This window comes from Vombatus ursinus, unplaced genomic scaffold (assembly GCF_900497805.2).
Source record: "Vombatus ursinus unplaced genomic scaffold, bare-nosed wombat genome assembly UNPS02014812.1, whole genome shotgun sequence".
NCBI lineage: Eukaryota > Metazoa > Chordata > Mammalia > Diprotodontia > Vombatidae > Vombatus > Vombatus ursinus.
The window spans coordinates 23,915,200-23,942,853 of record NW_020954590.1 but is presented as its reverse complement, the minus strand read 5'-3'; the positions used below and the strand labels follow the sequence as shown (position 1 = coordinate 23,942,853).

At 36.1% G+C, this 27,654-nt stretch overlaps 1 protein-coding gene across 2 annotated transcripts in view; it reads right to left on the bottom strand.

Moving 5' to 3' along the window:
* LOC114053752 (zinc finger homeobox protein 4) overlaps positions 1 to 27,654 on the bottom strand; it is a 200,667-nt gene that overhangs the window by 16,617 nt on the left and 156,396 nt on the right. The window contains exons 4-6 of one of the 2 annotated variants that reach the window (XM_027876891.1): positions 14,012 to 14,080; positions 7,058 to 7,174; positions 69 to 208 (exon numbers count right to left, since the gene is read on the bottom strand). In XM_027876891.1, coding sequence (XP_027732692.1) covers positions 69 to 208; positions 7,058 to 7,174; positions 14,012 to 14,080 — 326 coding nt within the window. The remainder of the gene's footprint in view (positions 1 to 68; positions 209 to 7,057; positions 7,175 to 14,011; positions 14,081 to 27,654) is intronic. The other variant, XM_027876892.1, reaches the window with a different exon arrangement.

Here is a 27,654-nt window from a genome sequence, read left to right as displayed (position 1 = left end):
AAGTATATGTTTTATACCACATAAATAACAAGAAAAATTTGCAAGGCAGTGGGAATTACTTTATTTACCTGCTCATGACAAAACTTATTGTCCTCAGTGGATTTTGATCTTTTGGCTGCACCATCCTCTTCTTTTGCCTGCAGGAGTTGCTGTGTCCCTATTGCCACATTGGCTTTCAGCTCCTTTTCTGGTGTGATTATTCCTGTTGCTAAAACACAATTTAACAACAACATAAAGAAGACCAACAATATTAAAGTCTAAAAATACATATTTACAAATAGTTTGTGATTATCAGTTCCCTCCCCCTCCTTTGTTATTTCCCATCAAAAGCAGACAAATTCTTTTAAATGTAAAATGCTGTTCTGAAAATGCAAGATCACACTTCCTTTTTGTCCACTAGCTAAGTGGACTCTATAAATACATTTAAAAATGTACTCCTGTCTCATGTTTAGATAACCTTAGGTTGCCTTGAAAGATTAATCAATAACATGCTCTCACCAGCATCCCAGTCAGAATTTCTATATTGCATTAAAACAAATCAACTTTTCACTCATAAATCCTTACTTCACAAAATAATTAATTTACTAATGTTTAATTACCTTCCTCTTTTCTAAAATGCCATGGCACTGAAATGATTGCAATATTCTGAGAAGCGCTGACTAGTCACAACTGCAAAGCTAAAGCATTTTTTAAGTGGTGAAATGTAGGATTTAAAAATTAACCATACATTACATATCTGCTGAGATTAGCAATTTGCTTTGGCTTTCAGCGTTTACTTTGTGTGTTTTACACATATTATTGTAGCCCAGATCCCAAGAATATAATTGTTTTCTGAAGATGATTCTAGTATTCAGTGTTAAATACTGTATTTTAAATTATGCCTGGATGAGCTATGCAATGTGGACAAGGCTTGGACACATCAAAGGAAAGAGTGCAATTCTAATTTCCCAGTCCAACAGAAAATTCTTTCCACCGTCAATTTGCCAGATAATCTCTTCTGCTAGGCTGGATATTACAACAGCATTCGGTAGGCATGTCACATACATCTCACGACAAACACAAAACCTCATTTACCAACCATTCCAATCTCATCATAGTGCGGCATCATCTGACCTTTTTTCTGCTGTTTATTATGAGTATTTCTAATTTTAACTTTCAATTTTCACCATCTTCCAGTCAATTTGCAACTAAATTATTTCCAGGGTGAGGACACTATCACTGGACAACTGGGTGCAAATACATCTTGAAATGCAATGAAGCTAAACCATTGATTGCTATCAGACCCAACGTAAATATATGGTCCAGGGGTAATCTGATTGTATGCTGTGCATGAAGATTTATCTTGATTTTTTTCAATCCACACACGGTTCATATAAATGAACAAATTGCACTTCATTGCACAATAACCTAGTTTTAATTTAAAAATAAGGTCAGGGATGTTATGGAAACAAAGTAAAGATGAACAAAGAAAATGCATTTTTTTCTCTTATGGGGAAAAGGATATATTTTATACCACATAAAATAGAAATTTCAAATTCAGAAAGCTATGTTTAGCTAAAAGGAAATGAGAAGACCAAAATTAATATAAATATGTGAAATGGGAATAGTGAAAATTGGTGAACAATAAGTATTTTTCTCTTGGTTACTGATTTACATTGAATCAAAGTCCACTTTCTGACAAACTATACTGATTTGCATCTCTAGTATTATAACCCCTAATTTTTCTTCAAAATAGTTGTTATAGTTATTAAATATCCTGAGGAATTTTAGAAATTTTCTCTGTTTTACAACTAATTTATCAAATTTCTTTTTGAATGAGATTACTACAAAGTTTTACTGTATCAATAAAGTTTTTTTCCCCAAACATTTGCCATTCTGAGATATAAGACAAATATGAACCCTCATCTTGTAATTACTTATGACAACAGTGACTATGCTATTCTTTCTCCTAGCAGAATGTAGCTTGCATTGTTGCTTTAAGAGCCTTACAGAAAAAAGGTTATAGAAACCAAATGATAGATAATATTTATGAATATGCTACTTTGAAAGACTCAGACAAGTGGATTTGTTATTATTCATCTCTCCATCACCTTTACTTCCTGCTGTCAGAGGTCTATCATTGACTCTTCTTGTGTGTCTCAAAATTTCTTCATTTTAAAGATTATCCCATTAAGAAGTAAGAATTTTTTCCCTCACAGTCATGCTGTATTCCTGTATCATTTTGGCTGAGCATACAGCAGAAGTGCACATGACCAAAATATTAGATTGGACCCACCCATTCCTTGTGACTGGTAAACACTCTGCAAGAGTTAGGAGAGACTTTATATGACTTTGTTGCTTGCGTAGTCTATGAAGAATTAGAACCAGAATGAATCTTTTGGTTGAATCTACATCTATTACATAAATGTAAACTTGACTTGAGCTCCAGAGGCAGAGTTTTGCATTATTATAATTTTATTGGTATCATCTTCATCATCATCATCATTACAATCATCATTATTATCATCATCATCACCACCGTTACTTATCTTTTCTTTTCAATAATAATAATGGTGGCAATGGCTTACATTTCTATGGCGCTTTAGGGTAATAAAACATTTAAAACATAATAATAAAGCATATTAAACATATTATTGACTTCAACAACAACCCTATGAGATAGGTGAAGATACGATCAAATGTATTTAATGCCCAAGATCACACAGCAGTTAGTTCTAGAAGCAGGATTTCTGCCTACAAATTCAATGCTCCTTCTGCTACATTATGCAGTTATATAATAACTCAGTTTCTATGTAATAATGATCGCCAATGGTTAAAGCAATTGTTATATATTTCAAGGATTAATAGCCAATCTGTGTTTCACAATCGATAGCATACATATTCAAAAATGTTCATATTTTAATCCATTTATTTAGAACACATGAAAATATAATTATTATTTATTAAAATTTCATGTAATATAAAATATAAATTAAACATAATATAACTCTGATACAATAGCCTTTAAGTTATATTTAATTCCCCTGCTATACATAAAAATCACCCTTGACATTGACTGGGTCAGTTAGCTCTGTTGGTTAAATCACTACAATCATGAGAGCTAGATTCCTCACATAGACAAGTTAGCTTCATGTCATAAAAAACTTACATAATAACTACAGATTGTACCCTTACTCTTGGACAGTCATAATGGTCAGAAGGGAGAATATGGAATAATGCACAATAGAATGGTTTAATGTATGGCCGCAACTCGGTGTGTGTGTGGGGGAAGCTACTGGAAGCGCATGTTATATTGATAGGAGGTCATCAGCGTTATCCTCAAAGATCACATTTAAAAAAAAAAATTGGTTTGTCATTTGACTTTGCAAAGAATTCACATTCTGCTAACTAAAAGGGCATGCAGTGGTTAGAATACGATTAAGAAATTGTAGAAGGGTCTCGGCATTTCCCTCTGGGTTCTTTTGCTGAGTAACTGTGACCCCTAAATATTTTATGCCAGGACAGCTGTAATGTCCCTTCTGACTATAGGTCCTATGATCCTATGACCTGTGAGATTTGGGAAGACACTGATAGAATTTTGTCACTGTGCACAATTTAGTTATACAGCTTTTTACTTAATAGACCACTCTGGTATCCTGGGGAATATTCCAAGATAGGGCAATCTTACATTTTAAAATATATCATGATTCTAGGAAAAAGCATGCAATTCTAATGTGTTTATGATTTTTTTTTAAAAAGCTAAGCCTAATTGTAAATAAGCACTACAAAATAGACCAGTAAATGATTATCTGTCAGTTATGAGATTATTTAACTTGTATAAGATTACTAATGTGAAAATGCCATAATTCATTACAATTCAGATTCTGTCTCTCTAATAATTCTCCTAAAATACAGGTCTAAAATGGTTTATGTTCATAACAAGTGAGGAAAATCCAATAAACCACATGTACTAACAAAACAAACCTTGAAAAAAATAAACTCAAACACTAGGTTATTATTTATGAATCAATGTATTTGATAAAGTTTACATAATTTAAGACTTTAGATATAACAGAGGATGTTATTCTACTCCAAATAATTCTAAAATTATTATTACTGGTACAGTATTCTAATTAGACTAGAATGAAAGGATAATTTTAATTGCAATAATGAAGGTTAATTTTCATCTTTCCTCATGTTTACTACCTTATTAAAAACTGGTCCCCTTAGCCATGGCAGAGACATATTACATTTTCAATGCAAATGTATTAATCTGGATAAACTCCATATTAATTCTTGCACTGCATAGAGCTGTAATTTGGATTATAATTAATCTAAAGTGGCACTAGATTTAAATGACAATATAAATGAGGCATTAGGAGGCTTTTCTATTATGAATGAATATTCAACAAATATAACTTGCATATTGCCAAGTCTGGTTTTGGAAGCTCTAGTCCTTTAGATAAAGTAAAGAACACAGCACAAGAACTTACACAAACATACTATTACTAAACATATGTTAATCTTTCCTGTTTAACAAATTCTGCAAGAAAGAGGCAAAGTACTGTTTTCCTGTTAACTTGCTAAGCTTGAGATTACTTTTTTAGTTTTCTTGATATTTCTTTGGAAAGACTTAGAACACTGGACTTAAAAAAAAAGTCCTGATTGACATACAATTATACATACATGGTTATGCACTTATTAGAAATATTTGCGAAGTAAAAATTCATTCCATGGTAAGAATTTTCTATCCACAAAGACTTGATTTAGAAAGCAGAAAACTTTGCCACAAGTGCAGTTTAAGAGTTGAAACAAGAGCCCCTCTTGTGGGTAGTTGTCAGGTGCCAAGAACAATTATTTTGCGTATCAGGGATTGCTCTTAGCTGATTTTTATTTTGAATCTACTTCTAGCCCTGCAGGTATGTGAAGAGCATACAATGGGCTCTATTCTCTGAACTTCATAAATTACTCTTCTATAGTAAAATTAGCCACAGAGAGAGAACCATGAATACTCTTCAGGACCCTAAGACACCATTCCTCCCACAGAACACTAAATAATACTTATGAGTATAGATTCTGTCTATATCATTGTATCCAAATGCACTTTTATCCTCAGTGGTGAATATAGGCACTGGATTCCTAGAAAACTCCTTTCTTCAAAACTGGATCTAAACCAGTTTTCTCCTTTAAACCACTGGAAGATTTATAGAGTCCAAAATAATGTGACCTATTGTAGTGTTACATAGCTACTCAATAAGTATCCATCAGGTATAAGGCTACGCAAGACCTTCTGCGTATTCTATGGGTAATAAATGTCAGAATTCAAGCAGGTCTCCTTTTCAGGGTTCAGAAGGCCTGAGTTGAAATCCTGCTTGTGCAACTTATGTTACTTCTATGGTCTTAATTTAATTTCTCAGGGTCCTGTTTACTTTCTCTAAATCTTCTGTTCCCTTACAATCTCCTTAATGATGGGCTTGTGATGACCACCTTAGGGAGTATGTTTCCAATACAATGGTTACATTGATATTAGAAAAATAATAGCTACCTTTTTTCAAGAAACACTAATATATTGCCCTTAACATCATCTCATCATTAGGCACTTCAGAGCCTCTGCCAATAATGTGCTAATAAGCAAGCAAGACTACTAGTGTGTCACATTTGGTAGTTCATCATATAGTTTTTGTTTTACTGGCATTCTTAAATTGAAGCCAACAAGATCTAATTGAAGTTAGAACTACATACTGTATCCAGAAGTAAATTTAAAAGAAGCTTTCCTCACTGCCTCCTGAAATAAATTTGGCTTATGGGGGAAAGTCCATCAAGCAATTTTTGAACCAGATTTTTTTTTTAGGCAATTGGGGTTAAGTGACATGCCCAGGGTCACACAGCTAGTAAGTGTCAAGTGTTTGGTCTGAGACCAGATTTGAACTCAGGTCCTCCTGACTTCAGGGCTGGTGTTCTATCCACTGTGCCACCGAGCTGCCCCTATCAAGCAATTTTTGAAGCCTTTCCCTAAACTTAAGACTGAGTTACAAATATGGGGTAATTTGGACTTAAGTTAACTTGCAGGTAAAATGATATTTTCTGTGCAACTAAATGTCATTATAGTGAATACAAGCTTCTTTCTATGCAGTTGTCACTGCGATGCAAGGAAAAGAGAAATGATTACCTAACCGTAATAGGCTTGCATCCGTTTCAGCCCTTCTTCAGCTTCCAGGAAGCTAACATAATGTAACTAGTTATAGCGTGCACCCAAAGTAGCCAATGTAATATTCATTGCAACCGTAGACCTCCATCTCATACATAAAAAAGCATGGATGAAGTTATATATTTGCCAAATCAAACAGAGAAAAAACCTTAGGTATCTGAGGCAGATGCTGGCCCGGGGTTTGTTTGTGCACCAGTAAATGTCATGACATGAAGGGTTTGTTTTCAAAGACAGTAGCTTTCATTACTGGGATTTGTCTATTCAAGGAGATCAAAATTACCTAACTCCTAATCCCTTTTCAATGATATTTCCTTTTACTTAGGCTGAATCATCTGTAAACTTTTTCCACTGGATTTCATGTATTTTGTTTGAAATGCCTCAGATAAATGCCCCGAAAAGGGCAAATTCTTGTGTGTAAGTTGTCAGACAGAAAAGGGAAAAAAAAACATATTCTTAGGGTTATGAAGGTGGAGGGGTATATGATTGTAGAACAAAAATTCAAGTGGTATCTAATCCTATGCTTATGAAAAATTAATATGCCATCAGAGGAATCACAACTACAGCTAAGATTAATGAAAGATGCTTAAAAAATTACAAGCACACAAACTGATTTGATTAAAAAATAATCTCACTGGTCGTCCTGTAATATTCTTCAACTTATCCACATCTATTCTGTCAGATGGTTATGATTAAAAATAGGTCAATGGGAGGCTACTGATAGAAATCACATGCAAAATGCACATGCAATGAATCGTAGTAGGGATGTCCAGACAGTTTAAAATGAAAGAGCTTTTAATAAGTCTTAAAGAAAAGGGGAGGGAGAGAAGGGATGATGCTGGGGGTGGGGTCTGAAAAATTCTAGCATCTTACCAGGATCATGACTAGCCTTTTTGCCTTCAGTGCTGTCTTTCTCACTTGTGTCTTTATCATCATCAGCAACCACAGGTGTAGGTTTAACGGCTGCTTCTGACTCTTCCGCTTGTTCTTCTGTTAAGAAAAGAAAGAAAAAATGGCAATACCTCAGGGACCAATTGACATCACTCAAGAGCTAGAGTATTCCACCAAACCAGAGGGACACATTTAAAGGTTTTATGTTAATTTTGGATCATTTGTAAGAATTCATATTCAACTAAGAAGTTATAGCATTTCTTTAGTGAGGCCTTATGAATTTGCCAATGTGAATTCATATCTAAAACAATTCATTTTCTATTCACTGATAGAAGTGTTCTGTAATTTTTTTAAGCCCACAGAGAGGCAAATAAAATAAAACATGAAACATACATAACCCTATAATTTAAAGTCACATAAGGTAGGACCTTTAATCCTTCAGACATAACATTCTCTGACTGTAGTAGGAGAATATTTGAAAGTCAAGTCTTTGAAAGTCAACAATTACAAACTGGCACAACCCAGGCATCCTTATCCCATAACGTGGGTGTAATCCCCTTTCCCCTTATCACCAGCAGGATGAAAATGTCCCACTGCATTTGATGATGGATAAAAACCTTCAGCTGTTCTGAAGAGTTGACAATCCTTCTACAGTTGGAGTTCCTCTTCATAAGGGAGGGGAAGTGGTACATTGCTTCAGAGAGAACAGCATCATCCACACCTCACTTACGTGTTCTCACCAGCTAGATTACATGGAAATCTTCACAGTAACTCAACCCTATTTAATTATTCTGTAAATCTTAGCGATGCTGCTGCTGGTGGATTAATCTGTTTATGCAGTTAGCTTCTATGCTGGGGCTGTGTAGCACTAATCCGTGAAAGACCCACTGTTCTCTTTCATCCTGTGATCATTTGTCTCTCACTGTGCTGATGTCACATTTTAATGAATTTTTAGCAATCTGAGTAATGCCAGATAACCAGACTTGCAACTCCCCACAGCATGGCATGCTGTTTTCATTGCAGCACGAAAAATAAAAATCATATTTCCCCATTCAGGTAGGAATTACATAAATTAGGAGAAGAAGGTAAAATGGGATTTGAAGCACCAGGCTGCTCAATTTCATAAAATCTTTAATGACCATATAAATTAACCCTGGAAAGGCAAAAGGTCACAGACACACATTTGCATACACTCCTCTTATTTGCTTTTGATAAGCACAGCTTTTATGCAGAGAACATGATACAATTAACCCTTCAGTAACCATACAAAATGCCTGGCTACCGACATTTTAAGTGTCAAGCATTAACTGAAAATTACACACTGCATAAAATTTTCATTGCAAATGCTATAGTGATTGAAAGGGGAAATTGTGGCCCTCTCCACACCCCATGTTTTATTAATAACATTCTGACAACAGAATGAAATATCCTCTGTCATATGTAGCAGCTGAGCACAAAAAAAATTGCTACTTAGTGCCTCACTTGCCAACCATGCCCTGCCCCTGAGTAAGCAGAACAACAATGGAGGAGGCCCCTGCAGCCTCCAGGAGCACATCTAAAAGTTATATGCAAAAAAATCATTTAGTGAATTTTAAATTAAACAGTTTGTTTGTTACAGCTGCGAACCCTTTTCTGAGAACATGCCACAGATCAAGTAATGGTGCATGTTTATGGTTCAGTCTGCATGCACAAAAAGAGGTGTAGGCCCCAGTTTGGGTGGCCAAAAGGACCGCAGTCAGAGGTAAACAGCCCCGGAAGGCAAATGCATATACGGAAATTACCATGAGAAGCGGGGCTGCGAGGGAGAGGTGGGGAGGGAAACACTTCGCTGTGTTAGCCTGTTTTTCCCCCTCAGTGATGATTGCTAATCAAACCCGGTAGGATCCCTTGTCACAGCTGGAAGGGAGGCTGTATTTGTAAGGGTGGCAGGGGAGCACAGTTTGGGATGCTGTGTAGCTGTGATCGTGACTGGATTGGGTATGTTCATGCCAAGTGCACCCACGTGAGGCTCATATCCAGTGTCAGGCCCTGGGGCCTAAGACAGCCTAGGGCAATTACTTCTCGACTCATCCTCCGGAATGGACACGGGGCTTCTTTTGGTAGATTTACTGGACCTTTTCCCCAGGGCTGGAAAATAAAGTGTCAAAGGGCTACTGAGTGTCCTTATCTTGAGGGGACATAAAATTGTAAGGGCTATCACAGCACACATTAATAAAACATTGTGTGTCACCAGAAGAAAAAGAAAATTATGAAGCTACTAAAACAAAAAAGCTACAATGTAATCTGGGTCTCATCAGAACGTTTTTTTTTTTTCAGGGCGCTCTCCTGTTTTCCTGGTATGTGCTTTAAGTGTGAGAGAAATTCCCAGACATGTTCTCCTATACATCATCGTGGTGTCTGACCTCAGCCTGACCCTGGCAACAGTTTGAGAAATCTGAATGCGAACAAAGACTCTGTGTCAGCAGCAAGGAGAGATTGTGGGATAGACTTTCCCCGTCAACTTAATCGCAAACAGCAGTTCTGAGGCCATAACTTTGCAGGACTCTTCCAAGCCACAAACACATAACCTTTGGAGGTGAAGTTACCCCCCCACCACAACCCTCATCACCCCTTCTGTGATTTTTTTTCCCAGTCCTCTGGTACTTCCTTTGATGTAACCAGGCAATTAGCTCTAAAGTTCAAGCAAGGCAGGCTTGTTTTATGGTTTGGAAGGTGAGAGCTGTTTATTGCAGGTAGGCTCTTTGGGGCCATAAAACAGAGCAAATTTTTAATCGTGCAAAAAAATCAGACCAGCCACATACATCTCATAAAGACTATTATCATTGTAATGCAAAGATGAAACTGACTACTTAGACTTTTGGGGCCCCTTGTACACACAAACACACACATATACACACACACACAGACACATACATATATACTGATACATACACACATATATATTCATATATTCACATACATTTACACACATATATTCCTCTAACCCACAAATACCATATAAATATACGTATATAGTCAATAAACAACAAATATATAAATGTTTTATAAGTGTAATTAAATTATATAAATATATATGCTTTGCCCTTCAAAAAAGTATGATTAATAAAAATCTGTTGATAAATTTATTAGTAAACACAAGAACATTTGGAACTGTTACGTATTCGCAAATTAGAAGTGGCTTTCTTATATTCCTCTAGCCAACAAATGCCAAAAAGAAAAAATCCCCTACCAAAGTAGCTCTTGTCTTTACTAATAAATCTATCAATAGATTTTTATTAATCATTCTTTTTTGAGGGGCAAGGCAAGATCTCATTTCATCTTTGCATCCTATGTCAAACACATAGTGAGTGCTTACTGCTTCTGGAATTATGTTGAATTAATAAGTATGCACAACATATGTACACAGAATTTTGGGAATATACTTGAAATTCCTATATATGTTTCATTTTACAGTTTTATTTGCAAAAACTATCAAGGGTATCTTTTTAAAATAACAAACATATTCATATGCTATACCTAAATTAAAAAGCTATTAAGTTTCACTAATACTTCATCAATAAATGATGGACCATAGAAAAATCTTTCAGTTTAAAATAGTAAAAACAAAATCTCAAGGTTTTTATAAAGAGAGAAGTAAAAGAACATCACTAAGTCAACAAAGTTTATGAAATTAAAATACAAAAAGTATTCTAATCTATAGTACACTCAACTTATTCATTGCTAACTTTAGAAGAAAAGTTTGAGCATAATTTATTCAAGTTTTCTAATTTAAAACCAGCAATGGATGAATAACTACTCTTCATTGACTTGTAATTCATATCCATTTATGCAAGCCAGGAGTGGTACTTTGGACTTTTTTTCCTTTTTTTCCCCAGGCATTTAGGCTCTCTTCCTTCTTTGATGATAAGCCTCTGATCTGAGCCTCAGCTGACGGTGACAGCTTGCCTCCTATTGCTTTAATATACAACTGGGTTTGGGCAGCATTAATCCTGAGTCTCCTAAGAAAAGCACTGTGAATTTTTTAAAGCCCATGGTGTGTACATTTGAAGAGGAAGCAGGGAACAGTAACTCATACCACTGAGGTCTTTTCTGGGGAAAATGGGAGAAAAGAGTTTTTACAGTTCTCCAAAAAGGGGATTAATTCAATATAAGTAAAGTCTCTGAAGTCTAACATGGTTAGGAATGAATAGGTTGTTCTTGTTAATAGAGAGATACCTTTCTGCCATTGATGGATTACCAATATTGAAAAACTTTTATATATCACACTAAGATACTGAACTCCAAAGCAATCCTGGGCATCTTTTCAGCATTTGGCAATGTCCCAGGGTCATCATTATGAACTTCAGTTATCCATGAGAAAATTAGATAACGAATGTGAAAGCACTTTGTAGAACTGTCAAATGCTATGTGAAAGTAAGTTATTTGTTGTAATTTTATGCTTAAATGTAGGAGGTATAGAAGAATGGGTTGATGTGTATTTTCCAGAAGGCTTTTAAAAACAAATCTCTGGTATCAGCTCATTTACTTGAATAAAAGTGTGGAAGAGCTGATTAGTGGAGATTTCTGGTTGATGGAATGTCAGATAATCCAGCTTTTTAGTCTCATTCATTGTGCCACATACAGTTTTCTTCCTACTCTTGCCACCTACTTCCTTCTTAAACTTAAAAGTGAAACAGGACTGTAAGGGACTATTAATATGTAAATCCAGGACCTACTTCCATTTAATTTTACCTTACACTGAAGTAACTCTTTGGTTAGGAGGGGAGTTTATTTACAATTTTCTTGTTTTCAGACCTTTGAAGGAGGATAAGAAACACTTTTGCAAGTAGACTCATCTAAGACTGAGAAGGTGTAAGATGTCTACCCATGAGCAAAGAAACATTTTGGCAGATAGTACCATAATGTGATTCTAACTTCTGTTCCCTCTTGTTCAAACTGCTTCTTCCATATTGTTTTCTTGACAAAAGCCTCCTGGGTCATTGTTAATGAGTCACTAACAATCAAGTTTTCCTAAGAAACCTCTGGATAAGCCTGCTTATATATAACACCCTCTCTAGTTCCATATAGACAGGCACAAAGGGGAAAATAGCACTGTGAATACCACACACCCTAATGTAAATGTTTAGATTAACTTCATATCCAAAATCTCTTAGGAAAGCCAGTCCTTCACTTTATTTTCAGGACATGGTTTTACCCACAAAAATAGTGGAATCATTTTAAGAGCTGGAAAGGATTGGGGAGATCATTTATTCCCATCTTTTTACTTTATAGATGAAAAAATTAAGTATTTTGTCCAAAAAGTCACACAGCTAAGTAAATGGCTTGATCAGGAAGGACAAGAATCCAGGTCCTCTGATTGCAAATCCATTGCTGTTATTGCTACTGCATGCTGCATTTCAAATGTACTTTTATAGTTACAAATTCCCTTTTTCTAATCATTTTCCATACCATATCATTATCATCCTCATTTCATAAATCTGAAAAACAAAACTATGTCAATAAGGGAGAAACAAATGGGTAAATCATTGCTGAGGATGGATAAGCTTTCAGGTGATTTATTTGGCTACTCTATGGCAAAAATCACAAATAATTTACTGACAATCATACAATAATCTGCAATATTGCCCAGCTGGCTATTATTTCCGAAATAAATCCAATTCAACTCAACAAACATTTATCAGATCCCTACTATGTGCAAGGCATAGTGCTAGGCTTTGGGGATACAAGGAAGGAAACAAAATGGATTTTGCCTACAAAGAGTTTACAAATTATTGAGAAGATACAGCTTGCACACAAGTAAATACTAAATAATTTTGAGAAGAGAATGCTAATAATCCATCAAAATAAATTTAGACATTCCCTAAGACAGAGAAACTTTAAGTATGTAAAGTTTTGGTATTACAAACATGATACCTAAATAAATAACTAATTTAATAAAAAAAAATTTCAAACTGCTTAGGCAGCATGGTACGACACAGGAAGACCTGAGGTCAAAACCTGCCTCCGACATTTACTAGCTATGTGACCTTGGGCAAGTCACTTGGCCTCTCTTAGGAAGCTGGGCTCAATGGACTTGAAGGTCCCTTACAGTTCTAAGTCTGTGATCCTATGATCCTCTATGTGTTTGGTACAGTTAGGTAAATTGTACTAAATTAGACAAAATTAGACAAATGATCTGGCTCACTGATACTTTTTTGACCAAGCTCTATCTAGATCTGGTAAATACAGTTATTCAGTGCAATGACTCAACAAAGAAAGGCAGTGGGGTATAATGTTGGTATGGCAGTATGGTGGATGTGTAGTGGGAAAAGAGACAGCCTTGCAGCCAGGTAGCTCTGACTTCAAATCCTACCTCTGACACCTGTGTGACAGGGTGACAAATAACTTAACCTCTCAATACTCTAAACACCATAAAGTATATAAACTTGAAGTCTAAAGACACTCAGTTGCAAAGAAGGTAGTGACCTGCATTGTACTGGGAATTTATTCATCCAGGACTCCCTTATGTCAATGGCAATCACAAGTCCAGTCCCTAACCAATTCAACACATTTTGGTGAATTCTCTGTACTTAAGGAACTTTAGCCAGGAACAGGGACATGATCCCCTACCTGCCCTTATGGAGCTGGCAATTTAGAAGGAACACTGATAACTGTAACATAAATGACAATATGCTAAATCCACAGCTAAGGCAGAAAATAGCATTTCATTATTTCTTTTAAAAAGATGTTACTTACAGTCATATACTATGTATTTCATTTTAATTTTCATATATTCATATAAGTGATTTGATCAGTGCCAGGTAATACAATCATTACCTTTAAAAAAAGTCTCATTTAATACAAATTGAAGATATTCTGGAAGAACAACATGAAAACAACCTCTGCTCCACCCCAAGGGTTGTACAAAACATGAACTGGCAAAAGGCAATGCATTACCTGCAGTTGGTCTCAAATGCTGTTCTGTTAAATCATCCTCACAGACTCGGGCTCCCAAAGATGCAGTTTCTGGAGAGGAAAAACATCATAGCAGTAATCAATCATAGGCTTCATTTCCACATTTCCTCCAAAATCAATTCATGACCAAAAGTAGACTTGGTGTAGACTGTTAAAAATAGAGAATCCCTACCACTGAATGCATACTATTTTTCAAAGTGAGCCTGTTGAGCAATTATATCAGACTCTGTATGCTACATAACCTTTAGCCAGAGAAATAAATATATAGTTTGAGATAAATAAGGCCACAGATGAGGCTCACTCTGATCTTTAGGTTTGGTTTAAAAAAATTTAGTGTTTCAGCTATAGAAAGGCCACAACAGCTTATAGATCTTATATGTGGTTTTGGAAGGCACTGGTAATGTAACTGATTACAGGTTAGAGGGATGTGAGTTCAAATGAAATTATCATAATTTACCCTTTTTCTATTTTGCCAAGAGCCCAATGGGCACTCAACACATGCTAGTTTATGTAAGAGATCAGAGTTGAGTACCAGGAACTTGGGATGGAAACTTTCTTAAGAGGGGTGAGAGATCAAGGTCAAGGGTGAATGAAGTAACAAAAGTAGTCCAAGTATGAAGCCAGACTCTGAATTAGTAAATGAGGAGCTAGCCAAACCCAAATTATCCAAAAGTGAGATTTTAGATTGGAATGAGTATCAAGCCAAGATAGGCATGCAATATAGAGGCACATATTAGGATAACACTGTCAGACTGCAAATTTCCACACTCTTTGCTTCTCCTCATAGGAAAAAGTGGCCATTTAACCTAATCACCACTTAAAGCCCTTCTAAATTCAGGTCTAGCTATTTGTCTCATAGAGTTTCATTGAGTACTATGAAAATATATTCTAATAAATTACTTTTGCATCTGAGGATTAGGGCAACTATGAAATAGTAAGTTAAAAGGTATATATGTCACTATTAAAGACCAAATGCTGGTTAATTAACACAGCATGGAAAGATGATTATGGTATTCTTGAATTATGTTTCTGTTTATATTTTTATTCCCAAAACTAATTGTTTATTTAATTAAGTTGTGCCTTGAGTTTAGGTTATTAGTACATAAAAGCTATTTGTATTACATGAGTATTACATTTCAGAGTCAAGTCAGCATCATCAAATAGTTTCATGTGGTAATGATTCCGATCAAGGCTGAAGGCTTTAATTAAACAAGTAACCTTCAAAACAGAGGGTACACAAAGGCACATTTATTTAATTTACTAACTGTTCTTCCTGCTGTGAACATTAGCTTTTGGTCTTTAGTTGTAACACACACACACACACACACACACACACACACACACACACACACACACCCCCACCAAATCCAGTTTTAAGAAAGAGCAGCAAATGAGTGTTAAATTAAAACAAATTCTCCCCTCCAATATTTCTTTATTCCTAGCTTCTCATGCTTAATAATTTCAAACTAATAATTGAATAAGGAAACATTAATTTATTACTTTATAATATAATCTCTGGAATAATTGCTAGATAATATCACACAGAGGAGGAGCTATTCTAAGGGAAGAACAAACATGGTTAATAGGCAGTTAGAACCCAAGATCACAATATCAGTGATTTATATTTAGTAGAAGTTGTCTAGTTCAACCCTTTTATTTCAGAGATGAGAAAATTAAAGTTAAGTGACTTGTCCAAGGTCACACAGACAGTAAAAATCAGAGTCGGATTTTACCCCAGGTTCTATGACTCTGAAATCAGTGCTCTTTCTAGAATACTATGTGTTCTGAAAGATAAGTAGGGAAGATAGTACATCATAGCAGGGCAGCTAGGTATGGCAGTGGTTAGAGTGCCAGGCCTGGAGTCAGGAAAACTCATCTATCTAACTGAGTTCAAATCTAGCCTCAGACAGTTACTAGCTGACCCTTGGCCAGTCACTTAACTGTGTTTGCTTCAGTTTCTTCATCTGTAAAATGAGCTGGAGATGGAAATGGCAAACCGCTCCAGTATCTTCGCCTACAAAACCCCAAATGGGGTCATAAAGAGTTGAACATGACTGAACAACAACGCTATAAACCTGAGCTGATCTGGATCACTGCAAATCACCAGGCAGAGTTGGACTACATTCTAGGGTACTAAAAACTGATGGGTATGATCACTAAGATTCATTTAGTAGGTGCTAAAAGATACTGCAAAAAATAGAGATGTGCTCCAGGACCAAAAAATATTGTCCCAATTTTCAAAAAGAAAGAAGAAAATGGAGCTTCTTAACTATAGGAGACTAGTAACTATAGAGACCAGGCTTTGATTGCTGGAAAAATGCTAGAAATGTTATTAAAGGACACCTAAAAAAGGAAACATTGATCACAAGTAACTTGAATGGCTTTATCAAGAATAGTTCATGATATACTTCCTTTCCTTATTTGATTAATTCTATTGTCTTCCCTCTATTATTTCCTATTCATCCAGTATATAGTTTACTTTGTGTGTGTGTGTGTGTGTGTGTATAGCCTGTGTGCCCCATTAAACTCCTTGAGGGCAGAGACTATCTTTTGCCTCTTTTTATCTACGAAGGGCTTAGCACAGTGTCTGGCACATAGTAGGTGCTTAATAATAAATGTTTATTGGTTGATTGATGGACTGTTACTAGACACAGATCAGGAGAATATTGTAGCTATACCTTATATAGGGTTTAGCAAAGTATTTTACAATGTCAATATCTATCATATTATTTGTATAGATGTGATATGTGAACTGGGAAATAGTATCATTGTGCGGATTTGATACTAATTAAATGGCAGGATCCCAAAAGTAGCCATTAATTTTTCAAGCCTAGTGGAGTGCCCCAAGGCTGGACTTGGGCTGTGCTGTTTTAATCTTAGGCCTGAGACAAGGGTGTGGTGGGTGTGCCCAGGAATACTTTCATGCAGTGGAGGTTGCCAGGGTGGGAGTTGCTTTCCCAGTTTCTGGGGACTCTGGGTTTCTGCAGTCCATGTTGCTACTACTCTTACCTCCTTCCTCTCATTTCCCCATAGCTGCAGTCCTCAATAGCTAGCATTTATATAGTGCTTTAAGGTTTGCAAGGCACTTATCATATGTCAACTCATTTGATCCTCCCAACAACACTGTACAGTAGGTACTACTGTGACTGCTCAGGGTCCTGTGCTCTACCCACTGGGTTGACTAGATAGAGGACTGTTTTTGCTTGGTGGAGCCCAGCTTCTGTTGGAGTCAAATCTGTCTTCCTTTTTCCCCCTTCACAGAACTACAGAGAGCTGCATACAGGGCAAGGAAAAAGCAGAGACTTTTTTCCCCCACTTCAATCCTGTTTATTCCTCTCCCCCCATCCCATGGCTTAACTCACAAAATGTGGCCCTGGGACTCTGGTTGATATGGTCAGGAAAGACAAATTTTAAAATTTTAAAGGATGTCACTATTTCTTTTATTGGTCTTTTATGGTAAAGTTCAGAGTAAGGGGAGAAGGGCCCAATTGGAATTTTTTTTTTTTAGCATGATAAGCCTACAAAGGTTGTTATTTTAAAATAGAGGGCTGTTTATGATTAAAAGCAACCCTCTGCCAATTTTTACCCTTTAAAAGTAAAGTTTAGAAGTTAATTAAAAATAAGTTTCATTAAGTTTTAGTTTCTTTAGTTTGATGAAAAAAATGTCCTTTATGATTGAATGAGTATTCAATAAACGTTCACCTTAAAAAACATATCTGGGAGTGCACCCTAATTAAATGTGCTATGCATACACAGATACAATGCTTATCAAATTTCAGATGACATAAAATTAGAAGTGATATTTAAGGTGTCCGGTGATGGAATCTATCAAAAAGGGCTTGGCAGATTAGATTATTGGGACAAATCTAACAAGATGAGATTTAATAGAGATATATGTAAAGTTTTATATGAGTTTAGAAGCTAGAATCACAAATGCAAAATGGGGGAGGCATGGATATATAGCATTCACCTGGAGAAAAAAATCTGAGGGTTTTCAAGGATTGTGAGCTCATGAGTTGAGAGTGTGATATAAAGGTAAAAAAAAAACAATTAAAAGATGCAATTTAAGATGTATTAAGAGAGGGACAGTGTTTAGGACTATGGAAGAGGTGAGCAGAGTGTCATTGTACTATGCCTTATCAGGCCATTTCTGAAGCATTAAGTTCACTTGTGGGCATCACATTTTAGTAAGGCCATTGCTAAGCTGTAGAATGACCTGAGGAGGGCCACCAGGATGGTAAAGGGCCTTGAGATCATTGTGTCTTTGTTGTTGTTTGGTTGTTTTAATTGTACCATTTCCTTCTCCAGCTCATTTTACAGATGAGGAAACTAAGGCAAACAAGGTTAAGTGACTTGCCCAGGGTCATATAGTTAATAAATGCATGAAGTCAAATTTGAACTCGGGTCTTTCTGACCCTGGGTCTGGCACTCAATTCACACTGTGCCATTCCTCTGAATTAGAGTTTTACTAAAATTCGTGCGGGTTGCCTTGGTAGATAGTGGCTTTTCTCTCCCTCCAGGTCTTTGGGCAAAAGTTGGTTAAGGACCTCTTGTGGGGTTTGTTGTAGAAGGGTTTTCGAAGTCCCTTCAAACTCAGATTCTACAATTCTACAACCCAGTTTATTATTATTCATGAAGTCTACCCCACCCTGCAAAGCCATCACCCCACCCCAATACAGCAAATGCTTAATCAGCAAATCCAGGTGTGATCCAGTGTTACTTTTCAATTTGAACAACATTAGTCTTTTGGCTAAGAGTGTAGTTGTTATTAAGAGCTACTTTGTCCACAAATAGTGGTGAGGAGACAAGCAACAGTAACTGCTTCTCAGTAATAGTCTTATCAATTATTTAAACACATACTTTTAAATTGTTTCTACTTAAAATACAAAAGATTTCTATTTACATCTTTTTATTCACATGTAAACATTGTTAATGAATGATTAACACCTTACCAATAACTTCAAATAAGGGCAAAAATACCTTTCATATAACAATAATACTAACTCTTCTATAGGGCTTACTGTGTCCAAGGCATTGGGCTAAGTTCTTTACAATTGTTATCTCGTTTGAGCCTCTCAACAAGTATGGGAGGTAGGTGCTATTATTATCCTCATTTTACAGATGAGGAAACTGAGGCAGATTGAGATTAAGTGATTTGCCCAGGATCACACAGCTAGTAAATGTTTGAGGTTAGATTTGAACTCAGGTCTTCCTCACCTTAGGCCCAGCACACTATTCACTCTGCTACCTTGCTGCCCCAATTAATTTAGTTCCCATATTATGACCTAAAGCAGTGTCCTCATATTAAAAGTTTATGTTTATTTTATGGTGATGTCATTCACCTATTTGTGACACAATTATCTAAATCTTTGTTTTTCCTCACAAAGACTTGTTGATCTGATTACATAATTATATGAACAAAAGGACAAAGAGATATAGAATGTACCATAGGGAATTGCAAAAAACCTCATGAGGTTTTGGGATTTTAAAATCTTGTTTTTAGCATGTCATGACTACAGATTCATAGATCCAGAGTCCACACAAAAATTTATTTTAAGATTACCATTATTTTATATTAATAAATTTTGCTTGATTTCACTGACACTAATTTTTATTGCAAAAAAATTATTGTATTTATGGTAAAGACATTTTTTAAAAAGCTGATTTTGGGAGGAGAAATTAGGACCTGAGATTTCATCAGTGTAGAGGAATTCCTGGGATGAGAATGTATCTGTAACTTATAGTCTTATACTGTTGTTTCAGGAGAAGTTAAATGATTTTTTTTCAAGGTCACATAGCTGGTATATGTCAGAGGGTGGATTTGAACCCACATCTTCCTGACTCCAATGAAAGAGTTCTTGTCTACAACACCAAGCTGCCTTTTTCCTTGCATTTTTTAATTTCCCTAATCCCTCCCCACAAACATCCACCACAAAAAAGTCACTTTATATATCACTGAATTCTGGACACTTTTCCTACCATTGAACAAAACAGATTAATTCGAAAGGTCCAAAGTGGATTTGAACACAATCCTGGGGATTCTGAAATGTCTGTTAATCTCTAAGAAATAGAGGGAAAGGCCTGTGGTTCCAACCCCAAGCTAACTTGACTGTTTCTCCTTTTGTGGGCCACAATTCTCATAAATCTAATAATGGAGAAACACAATGCAAAGTTTTAAGAGAATTTTTCCTTTTGCCTATACTTAGATAGAAAGTTCTAAGTTCTCAAGAGGTATGATTGTAATGGTATTTTTGAGGGGTCGCTTGAGACTTTTCTGGACACATAATGATGTTTGATTAGGAAAGGAAAAGCATAGGTATGCAGCAAGAAAAGAGACACAGTAGCCATGGTGGCCCTTGGCAGAATTGGTAGCCAAACAATATCAAAAGATCTAGATTGATATATGCCAAGATTAAATTTTTTTTAATTTATGAAATAAACAAGCATTTCCATAATATAGTAGAATAATAAAAAGATGAGTGCACATGAAATGGCAAATCTATTATATGCAACTTGCTATTCCTTTTAAATACATAATAAAGTTATCATGGAAATTTTTTTCCTTTTTTCTTTTACCACCTTGGTTTCTTCTCAGAGTACATGAAACTATATTGATAATCTATTTAATTTTGACACTCATTAATACATTTTATGAGTTTAAAAAGGTGGTAAATTCCTGTTTTAGAGTACTGTATAATGCATACTAGGGATTCAATTACATTTTAGGGTTCAAGAACAGTGATAGCAGAATAGATACATGAGTGTATGAATAAGCATTTATTAAGTGCTTACTATGTACAAAGCACTGAGCTAAGTGCTGGGGATACAAATGGAAAAGGAAAACAGTCCCAGCTCTCAGGAAGTTCACATTCTAATGGGGGAGACAACACATAAAATAGGTTTCAGGGGCAAGTCAGAGAGAAAGGCCTAGAGGTCTTTAAGGCCTAGTGGCAAAGCAAATGGTAGTCCATCTTTGATAGTATATCTATTAATAAAACCACACCTATTGGACCCTTTGACAGTGCCAAGGATTTTAGTGGTGAGAAAGAGGAGTAAGCAAGAATACAGATAGGTAAGGGAAAAGATGGGCAGCTAGGTATAGTGGTTAGAGCTCCTGGCTGGAGTCAGGAAGACTCATTTTTCTGAGTTCAAATCTGGCCTCAGACACTGCCTAGCAGTGTGACCCTGGGCAAGTCACTTAACCCTGTTGCCTCAGTTTTCTCATCTGTAAAATGAACTGGAGAATGAAATGGCAAACCACTCTAGTATCTTTGCTAAGAAAACCCTAAATAGGGTCATGAAGAGTTGGACACAACTGAAAATGACTGAACAACAACAATAACAACATGATGTAGAATTCGAAATCAGAGGACACAGATCAAATCCCAGACTTTCTAAAAGTCAGGTGAAACTCTCTGAGTCTCAGGCTCCTCTTCTGAGAAGTGGAGATAACATGTATCCTACTGAACTCCCAGAGTTGTAACACTTAACTGAAATAGCATGGAAAGCACTGCAAAACTCCTTTTGTTGTTGTTGTTCAGTCATTTCTGACCCTTTGTGACCCCAGATAGGGTTTTGTCTGGCAAGGGAACGGTTTTGCAATTTCCTTATCCAGCTCATTTTACAGATGACGAAACTGAGGCAAACAGGGTTAAGTGACTTGCCCAGGGTCACACTGCTAGGAAGTGTCTGAGGCCAGATTTGAATTCAGGAAGATGAGTCTTCCTAACTTTAGGCCTGGCACTCTATCTACTGTGCCATCTAGCTGCTATAAAGTATAAATTAAAATAATATTATACTATGATTAGAGGAAATTACTTAAGGTTTTATTTTTTTTCCCCTGGGTTGACAAACATTTTTCAGGTTTCATGTGTGTGTTATGATAGAATAACAGCTTTATAAGCTGCAAATAATATAAAAAAGACAAAGACAAAAAATAGTAATTGAACTTCCAAGAACATATTGCGTATCATCTTAATGAATGATTCACAGTCAAGTGGACAGTACATTAAAAACTCGACTATAACTCCATCAACTATGAAACACTGTTTCAGATTAATGGTTTCAGAAAGGCATGTAATTCAGTCTCTTGCTTTATTCTTCCTTTAAAATTGTAGCTGTAGATCTAAATATTTGAAGAAAGTCCCTTTTAAGTAATCATAAACATTGATTAAGCTACACACATTATGCTTAGAACTTACTTCCCCAAAATAATAGGTTCTGATATTGTATTTTAGTACAAATTATTTCTTGATAAGAGAATCACAGATTGAAATTCCATGAAATTCATTTGTTACATGGCATGTTACTTTCTTCCTCATCCACAATACTTTAACACTTGACCCTTTTTAATTAATGACATGCAAACCCTGAAATTACCTTAACTTAGCTTATATTTTGGTCATTTTTGTAGTTTTGTTAAAGGCATGTAGAAGATCCTATTCTATCAACTAATAACAAAGAGTATACTGGTACCAAGAAATGTTAAAAAACTAGAAAGAGGTATCTAGTGTTTATGACAGGATAAGGCCAAGATGTTCCTGGATGGTATCTGTACCTCATTGGAGAAAGTATCATAGATTGACTGACACCTTAGCAGCCACTCCCCATTTGTACCTCACTTCTAACATCACAATAGCACCTTTTCTTTTTTTTCTTTTTTAAAATTTATTTATTTTGATTTATCAATAATCATTTCCATATGCTTTTGAGTTTAAAATTTTTCTCCCCCTTTCTCCCCACCAGCCTCCCCAAGACAGCACACAATCTGATACAGGCTATACATTTACATTCACATTAAACATATTTTCACATTAGTGATGTTGTAAGTAAAAATTAAAACCAAATAGGAGGAACCATCAGAAAGAGGAAACAAAACTCAACAGAAGAGAAAAAAAATAGCAATTCAACTTCCATAGTTCTTTCTTTGGATATGGATAGCATTTTCCATCACAAGGCCTCTGGAGATGTCTTAGATCCTTGTATTGCCAGGAAGGGTTAAGTTTATCAATTTTAGTCATCACACAACGTGGCTGTTATTGTGTACAACGTTCTCTTGGTTCTGTTCACTTCACTCAGCATCAGACCATACAAGTCTTTCCAGGTTTTTCTGAAGTCAGCCTGCTCATCATTTCTTATAGCACAATAGTATTCCATCACATTCATATACCACAACTTGCTCAGCCATTCCCCAATTGATGGGCATCCTCTCAATTTCCAATTCTTTGCCACCACAAAAAGAGCTGCTATGAATATTTTTGTACATGTAGGTCCTTTTCCCATTTGTGTGATCTCTTTGGGATATAGCCCTAGAAGTGCTATTGCTGGGTCAAAGGGTATGCACATTTTTATAGCCCTTTGGGCATAGTTCCAAATTGCTCTCCAAAATGGTAGGATCATTTCACAACTCCACCAACAATGCATTAGTGTTCCAATTTTCCCACATCTTCTCCAACATTTATCATTTTTCTGTTTTGTCATGTTGGCCATTCTGATAGGTGTGATGTGGTACCTCAGAGTTGTTTTGATCTATAGCACCTTTTCTGAAAGTGTGAATTTCTTTTTGCTTATCTCTTTACTTATTCTATTTATAATCTTGTTCCCATTCCCTCCTCAACAGGTTAGTTCAAATGGTAAAAGTGAAATAAATTCAATATCTGAAACTTATATCAGTCCCTAAACTTTCAAAAAACTGGCAACATTCTGCCAGCCTTCATGACTCCCTCTCCTACTCTCCCCGACTGACACCCTGTCACACTTACCCATGTCATATGTGTAATCAGTTCTCTTCCCTGTACCCTCTCCCCAGAAGTGTCAGAATTTTCATATTTCTAAGAGTATCTGTGGGTTCATAAGGGGAGGAAGGAAAGAAACTGGGAGCTGTCCCCTAGAGGGATTTTCCTGGGTAGGTCTAACTTAATGACATCCCAAGCCCAAAATATCTCCCCCTATATTTCTAGAAGGTGTTCACCCCATTTTGTTGCAGTGGATAAAATTTTATAAATTAAAATTGCTTTGTGATAATAAACATCCTTTAAAATGTGAATATTCTGGGGTTTTAAGGTAAATTCCAGACTGCTTTCTTCCTGACAACTAGTTGAAATAAGGTATACCCAGAGCTAGAAGTGCTATTGCTGGGTCAAAGGGTATGCACATTTTTCTACTTATCTACTTTTCTACTTATTATGGCCTTATCCTGCCATAATCAATCTATGATACTTTCTCCAATGAGGTACAGATACCATCCAGGCACATCTTGGCCTTATCCTGTCAAAAATTCTAATTGGGGGCTTAATATAAGTAAAGACGGCAAAGGGGAATTTTGGTTCAGTGAATATACTTGGGATGAAGGGAAAGGAAAGCCTATCCTGCCTTACTCCTTCCTAAAGTAGGGATGCTACAGTATGGACCTAGCTTTTTTTTTCTCATATAAAAATAAAATTTATCATCTCTCTTTCCTACTTCCCCTTCTCAATTAAACAATATTAAAAAATAACCACAGCAAATATACATAGTCTAGAAAAATAAATTCCCACACTGGCCATGTCCAAAAATAAATGTTTCATTCTGGATCTCAAATCTAATCTTTAATTAAGTCTCTTCCTGTCTCTCTCTCTCTCACACTCTCTCTCTCTTTAGTTGACTTGCCCAGGTCACACAGCTAGTAAGTGTCTGAGGTCAGATTTGAACTCAGGTCCCCCTGACTTCAGGGCAGGTACTCTAACCACAGTGCCACCCAGCTGCCCCATCCTTTTCTCTTTAGACTTTTTTTTCCCTCTTGACCAACCTGTCTACTCCCACAACTTCAGGTATTATTCTATGTAGATAACTTCCCAATCCATATCCTTTAGCTCTAGCCTTTCTCTTGAACTTCAGAGCCACATTTCCAGTTGCCTGTTGGACAGCTCAACCTGAATTTCTGTGTTATCAAATTACTGAACTTTTCATTTCTCTCCCAAAGCTTGCCTTTTCTTTTGAAATCCTCATTTCATTTTGCTAGGTCCACCATTCATCTTAGAAGAAAGTCTCTGCAAAACACAGCACTTGGAAAAAAATTGAGCATTAAGGAACTGGTTATTCAGAAACAGCATCAGGAGGTCCTAGTGTACTCAAGGGTACCTGACTATAAAGTTTTGACACCAAAATCTTTCTGTCACTCTTTTCCAAGAAGTCTTCACATACGTTACTCATGTGTATAAACACAGAGCAACCTGTACTTTATAGCTTCTACTATTAGGCCCAGTGGTTCTAAGATTCAACAAGGAGTTTAGATTTTGTACCTATCCATTAAAGAATAAAATGCTTCACTTCTCATGGATCAGACTCATGTCCCCACATAACATCTCCAGTTAAAGTTCTCTTCTCTCCTCACCTTTGCCACCATCCCCCTCACCCACACCCTATAGAACCATACATTTTATTGTTGAGTGCTATCAATTTTAACTCTGCAATCTTGAATCTATTCCTTCCAACCCCTAAGACCTTCATTTCTTGTTATGTAGACTAATGAAAACATCTTCTAAACTGCTCTCCTTGACTCTGACTCTGATCCATTTTACACAATGCTAGCAGAACAGTCTTCCAAATGCAGAAATGATGGCATTACCCTGCTGCTTAGAAATGTTTAATGTCTTTCTATTGCCAACTGAACTCCAGGTTGTGCTTGTTCACAAGACTATTTTACGAGCTTATACAAGGCAAACAGTCATATGGTGGTCAAAAGAAGCAATACAAGGACACTCTCAAAGTCTCTCCAAAGAACTTTGGAATTGATTATGTGACATGAGAGATGCTGGTACAGGACTGACCAGCATGGAGTACCCACATGAAAGAAGAATTGAAGTAGCTCAAAAGAAATGTGAGGTGCAAATTTAGAGAATCCACCCCAAATGTTCACCATGGAATATTTGTGCCTGATCTGTGGTAGAGCATTCTAAGCTCGTATTGGTCTGATCAGCCACAGTTGGACACACTGTAACTTGTCTCTAACGTAGTGATGTCATTTTAGTCCTCTTCAAGAATAAACAACAACTAATCAAACCAGACTGCTCACTGGTGCATCATGGTCTCCCTGCCCTTTCATATTTCAATTTTATAGCATTTCCTATTCCTTAAATTCTCTTATCTTCTTCCCCAGGTGTACTTATACAAATCACTCCTATCCTTCAAGGCCTAGTTCAAATGCCTCTTCTTCCAGGAAGCCTTCCCCTTGAAGCAAACTTTCTTTCTAAATTAATATGGCATTTTGCTTGTAATTTTTAAATATAGCTTACTTTGTAGATTAGTTATTCATGTATTTGTCTTATTTCCCCAATTTGATTGAATACTCCTTAAGATCAGGGACTCAGAGGTATTCATTTTCTTTTAATCTTCCACAAAACCTTCCAAGGTAACTTAAACATAATAGGCATTCAATAAATGATTGTTGCATACTTGCATGTATACATGCATGCATGCATGCATACATGAATGAATGATCAAATTATCCTGCCACAAATAAGTATTCAATTTCTATTCCTGTTGTCATTTATGCTACTACAATGCAGTAGTAGTTTGCAATGGCCTATTTAAACCCTAGCTGTAGGCTGGGGCTACTGATGACAACTCATTTTTCTCAACTAATTTGCAGATAGCATAAATCCTCTTAAAATTTCATCTTATTTAATAATTTCCCTTACAGAAATTTTGCCTTACACACACTTCTGGTATATTTCTTGATTCCAGATTTTGTCTCTGTTGAAACAAAAGGGATAAATCTGGACTCTAATCCTGATTTCAGTATAGTATTGATTTAAATAAAGATATGATATTGTTCAATTTTGAAACCATCTATAGTTTCACTGACCAACATGCTTCCCAAATGCCAGGTGCAAAGTACTTATAGGGCTCTTCATATTCTTCGGTTAACATTGATAGTCAAAGATTTTCATTTGTTGGCACATTTTGCGGTCTCCTCCAGGTTACTCATAAATATATAACACACCACTGGTCCCACACACTGATCCCTGCTCTATCCACTATTAACCTCTTTTCATGCTGAGAACTGGCCATTTATTTCTACCCTCTGCTTCCTATCTCATAACTAGTTTTTAATCCATGACAGACCCTTACCTTCCACCCCATGGTTACCAAGTTTTCTTAATAGCCTCTTATGGAGACTTTATAAAAGGCCTTTTGAAATTATAAATAAAGGCTATCCACTGGTGCTTCTTTATCCACTGTTTCCTTAACTCTTTCAAAGATTTCTTATGGAGGTGTAATTTACCATCAGTGAAGTCACATTGGTTTGTCTCAATCAGGTATATCTTTTGGTACTAAAATCTTAAGCCAGCTTTATTGAAATGTTTTTATGTGATATGTCGCATTTGTTTTTTAACTCACAGGGTTGGGGTCATCTTTAAGGCCTTCTGTAATATCAGGTAGACTCTACTATGACTTTTAAAAGTACTACTTTTAAATGACTGCAGTCATTACAGAGCTGAATCACACAATTACTTTTCTTTTTAATTGCAGCAGATATATTGAATAATCTTGTGGTTGCTAAAGTTTTAATGCAATTATATTCAATGACAGTTCTTTTTTCCTTCCTTCCTTCCTTCCTTCCTTCCTTCCTTCCTTCCTTCCTT